Here is a 4,381-nt window from a genome sequence, read left to right as displayed (position 1 = left end):
ATTAATTGTAAATTGATTATTAAATTGTTTGATTAGGGTTTATACATAATTTCCGTGACAGAGTTCAAGATAAATCATTTAATCTTACTACTGGAGCTGCTAGTTTGCTAGTTTCAAATGATTAATAAACAGCAAGCACAAACTATGCAAAAGCTGCATTCCTTCCGGTGCACTCAGTGTCCGAATTCACTACTCGTTTTCATTCACTCCTTCTAGTGAACTGAACTAGTGACCTAATGTAGGGAATAGTGAATGAGGGTATAGGGGGCGATTTCGGACACAGCGGTTTCCCATCACTAGAAAAAATTGCCGCCCCAAATTATGCCGACATTAAACTACGTTGTTATATTTCGATTATAAATATACCACATTCGTTTCAAACTGTTAGTTACATTTTTGTTTATTAAGTGATTTACTTTTGGATCAAATTGAACTCTACAATAATTTATAAATGATTATTATTATTATTTTAACTACATCACCTTTCAATCCGGCATCTACAGCGGGCAGCTGGGGCCTTTCCCTGGGGTCCTCAGTCAACGTGTTGCCGAACGTTTGTATGTGCGATGAGCTGATGGGCTTGTTTTGCTTGCACGTTTTTAGATATTTGGAGGTACGTGTACGATTCCGCTGATATTTCTGAACTAATACCATGATGCCGGGGGAGAACCAGTCCAAAGCCGTAGGAATCGCCTCAGAAGCTACTTCTGGCACGTGTCAAAACTGCACTGTTTTAAATCAGGTGAGAACTTCATTCCTTACGCCAAGATAGTGTCCACTATTTGAAGTCACTTAATTGGTTACCCAAGTAATAATGGGTGTTTCATGAGAGTTGGAGCAGATTAATAATGCAATTTGTTAATATAATACTTATTTGGTTTTAATAGATGGAAATTGAGTATATCAATACGATGTTGTTTATATTACGTCTATCCTAGTCATTGTTGATTGTAATTATACAGTAACTTCTTATAAATGTGATTTCCAGTTAGTGGTACGCAACTGAATATTGGTTGATGTTATTTGATTAATTTGGTGTTTAATGCAGGTCATCTGTTTTGACGAATTTCCTTATTCAAACCATCATGCTGTCTGTTGATTACAAGTAAAGCTGCATTTGTATGTCTGTGATTCTACGTTTTCCAGAGCTTGGATGAATATGTGGCTGCTTTGTTAACTCTGAAGCAGAAGATCGTTGACACAGAGTGAGTGTTTTTTATTTTATTTGTAATTATTATTATTTGGTATAATTTCAAGATGTTTACCTCACTTGCAGTGTAGCAAAAGAACAGTGTTAATTAAGATATTACGAAGGCTTAGGTCTGACTTTGGTTTTTCTGTATGAACTGCAGTATTAGAGTCGCGTGTTGTCATGACATTAAGCATTTGTGTTGTTTTGTGGCTATCCACCTTTTTCTTGTTGTAAAAATGGGCGCGGCCATTTGCAAATTCTATGGGTCTGGCTTCCGGTCTCGTCTGCGTCTACTCCGTCCAGCTATTTTTAGCTGAACAAAACAGTTCGTTTTGCTGCTTGATATTGAACGTTGGTGTGACTTAACGTATTTTTTAAATGTATTATCTTAATTTGTAGTGCAAACAGTTTTACCATTTACTGCACTTTGTTATTCTCCTCGTTATTTACCTATAGCGGCTAATGAACCGGAAGTCTCACCCATAGGCTTACTTCTGCGTTGAAGAAAAATGTGGATAAGGAATTGGGAATTCATAATAAAATGTATGCAGTTCCTTTGTAAATGTGCAAATAAGCATTAAAAGCAATTAATGACACCACGACATGTGAAAGTTGGTTGTGGACCAAGTCATTTAGAGATTTTTAAATTTTAATCATACATTGCATATACATTTTACAGCAAATTATTATAAATAAATAAAAAATATATAGCAAATCTAAGCCTTTATTATGTGCACATCAAAATTTGGATAGAGCATGTTCTTCAAATGGTTCAGGTTTTAGTAATTGCAGTTGAATAGCAAAAGTTTCATATTTAGGATTAAGGGTTTCTTCTACCTAGAATATTTAAAGAAATATCATTACATTTTTTAATACTGTAACTATAATTATCATGTTTGACCGGAAGGATGTTTTCTTAACTTGTTACTTGCTGACTTTTTAGTTTTATTTGCAATGTCAAAAATTATGAAGGTATTTATTCTATCTAGTAACTTTTTTACTTTATTTTCAGCCGTCTCTTGAGTGAATACAAAGAGAAGTGTGATGATATCCTTTTATAAAGCTATGTAGATGATGATGTTGTACTTGTTTTTGTCATGCTCTCTGTTGGCTTACTGATTGATTTCATTGTAGACTATAAGCATATTATCTGAGTTTGCTAATGAGGGGCTGTTTGGTCCTGAATTAAAGGGGTCCTGTTATGCTCTTTTACAAAGTCTTGATTTTGTTTTGGGGGTGTACTAGAACATGCTCGCATTGCTTGGTAGTTTGAAAAATGCATTATTTTTCACATAATTTACATTAGTAAAATACCGAAAAACAAAATGTGTTGTGATTGGTTAGCTGTCCCAGTGCGTTGTGATTGGCAAACAGCTTGGATAGTGTTTCAGTACTGCCACACCCCCTTGCGCCGTCTTTCAACAAAAGCTTTTGGGCAAATCCGGCACTGTACTCCCTCATGTTGTGGAAGCTGTCCTCAGTAAAATGCGCAGAACACAATAGCAAATTGGGGTTATAATGCTTTCGGAAGCCCAAACAAAGACGTTTGGGCACGGAGGTGAAAATAACAGCATTTCAGGCGGTCGCACACCGGAAGAGAAGCGCAGCGTCGCACCACGTCTTTAAAATTCAAATACATTATTTTCTATGAGTGTAGGCACACCGGCAGCGCTGTTCGGCGTCTGTCCACGGCGCCCAGCTACGTCGTGTTGTACTTGTAAGAATTGTTGTAGACATGCCGAAAATTTGAGGCTACAGCACAGCAGCTCTTCTTCTTGGTTTTCTCTGATGCACTAACTCTGCAGCAGCACTTCTTCTTCGTCGTCTCGTCTGATGCACTCACTCAACCAAGCGTTCTAACCACAACCTCGCCCCTCCCCACCCCCCAACCATTCGAATTTCTGTAGGCAGGAATTATTTTTTTATGATATTCTAATGAGCCGCTTTGTGATATCACAAAGCCCGGAAAACCAACGCTGTAGTCCAAAAGAGCCGTTCGTTGTAGTTCTTGAAAAGGGATTTTTAAAAAAACGAAATATCTCCTTTTGCAGTGGACTTTGAGATTTGTAACTTTCTAGATCTTTTTTTATGCCCAAACATACACACTACACACTGACTAAAATTAAAAAAGTTAAAAAGCATAATAGGACCCCTTTAAGCAATATCATATGGGCATGAGTGTTGTTGTATTGAATATCAGCCCAGCCACATTAAGCTGCAGGTAATCACAGCCATACTGATATTCATTGCAACAGCATGGTTGTGAAAATATTACATTTATAAATTGGTTCAAGAAACAAAATTAGTATTAAACAGGAACTTTTTTTTTTCATTTTAATTAATTTTAAGTACAAATTATATTTTTACTGTCTGCTATGCGACATCCTTTACAAATGGTAAATGGTTAGGATGAAATAAATTAACATTTTGAATGGCAAAACTATTTTCACTGCAATCAAGCATGTTTATAATTAGGAAAATTCATTCAAATGACCTGTTTTGTACTGCAAAAAATAGCTAGAAGCAGGTGCCACTTGAACCCTAGCACATTTAATTTACAAATGTCTGTGGATACAGTCACTGTTCTCTTACACAGCAGAAAAGCTACTGGTGTAAAAGCTCACATGGCAAAGAGGTGGTATGTGTGTGTAAGAGTGTGCAGGCAAAAAAAAATTAAAGTGAAAAAGTTAACAATAACAACGCCTTTAACCAGTTATCAGCATAAGAAATAACATTTTCACTTTGGAACAATTAAAACGTTTTTTGATCCTGTTTTCGGTTACATTTAACAAAATAATTGTTTTTAATTTCATTGAACCATTTCTAATTTCTGATATCAAATAAATTACATTACAAAGAAAATTGTCAGTTCATAATTCCAAAAGAAAGTGTCAAACTTTCATGCTAAAGCAAAACACAGAACTGAACCTTTCCCAGGTCATTAAAATTGTTATCTTTGTAATTAATTGTTCTGCTCATGCTCTACTCTGGGTTTTCCATGTCCTGCTCAATGCTTGCTCGTGAGAGTAATCTGATCCCAGAGTGAGAAAACACACAGATACTCCAACTTTAAAGGGGTCATATGATGCGATTTCAATTTTTCCTTTCTCTTTTTGTTACAAGCTCTTGGTGCATAAAGAAGATCTGTAAAGTTGCAAAGACTGAAGTCTCAAATCCAAAGAGATATTC

General features: G+C 35.9%; 1 protein-coding gene across 2 annotated transcripts in view; it reads left to right on the top strand.

Annotated features, from left to right (window-relative positions):
* Positions 1-495: 495 nt before the first annotated feature.
* The window catches only part of ice1 (KIAA0947-like (H. sapiens)), a 16,616-nt gene continuing 12,730 nt past the window's right edge, over positions 496-4,381 (top strand). For both annotated transcript variants that reach the window (XM_016251669.1, XM_016251668.1), the window contains exons 1-3: positions 496-742; positions 1,147-1,205; positions 2,205-2,239. In XM_016251669.1, the coding sequence (XP_016107155.1) occupies positions 653-742; positions 1,147-1,205; positions 2,205-2,239 (184 nt within the window). In that variant the 5' untranslated portion in view covers positions 496-652. The remainder of the gene's footprint in view (positions 743-1,146; positions 1,206-2,204; positions 2,240-4,381) is intronic.

This window comes from Sinocyclocheilus grahami, unplaced genomic scaffold (genome assembly GCF_001515645.1).
Source record: "Sinocyclocheilus grahami isolate Dianchi unplaced genomic scaffold, SAMN03320097.WGS_v1.1 scaffold1066.1, whole genome shotgun sequence".
NCBI classification, from domain to species: domain Eukaryota; kingdom Metazoa; phylum Chordata; class Actinopteri; order Cypriniformes; family Cyprinidae; genus Sinocyclocheilus; species Sinocyclocheilus grahami.
Note: the sequence above shows the minus strand (reverse complement) of the source record. Positions and strands in the feature narration are given on the sequence as shown.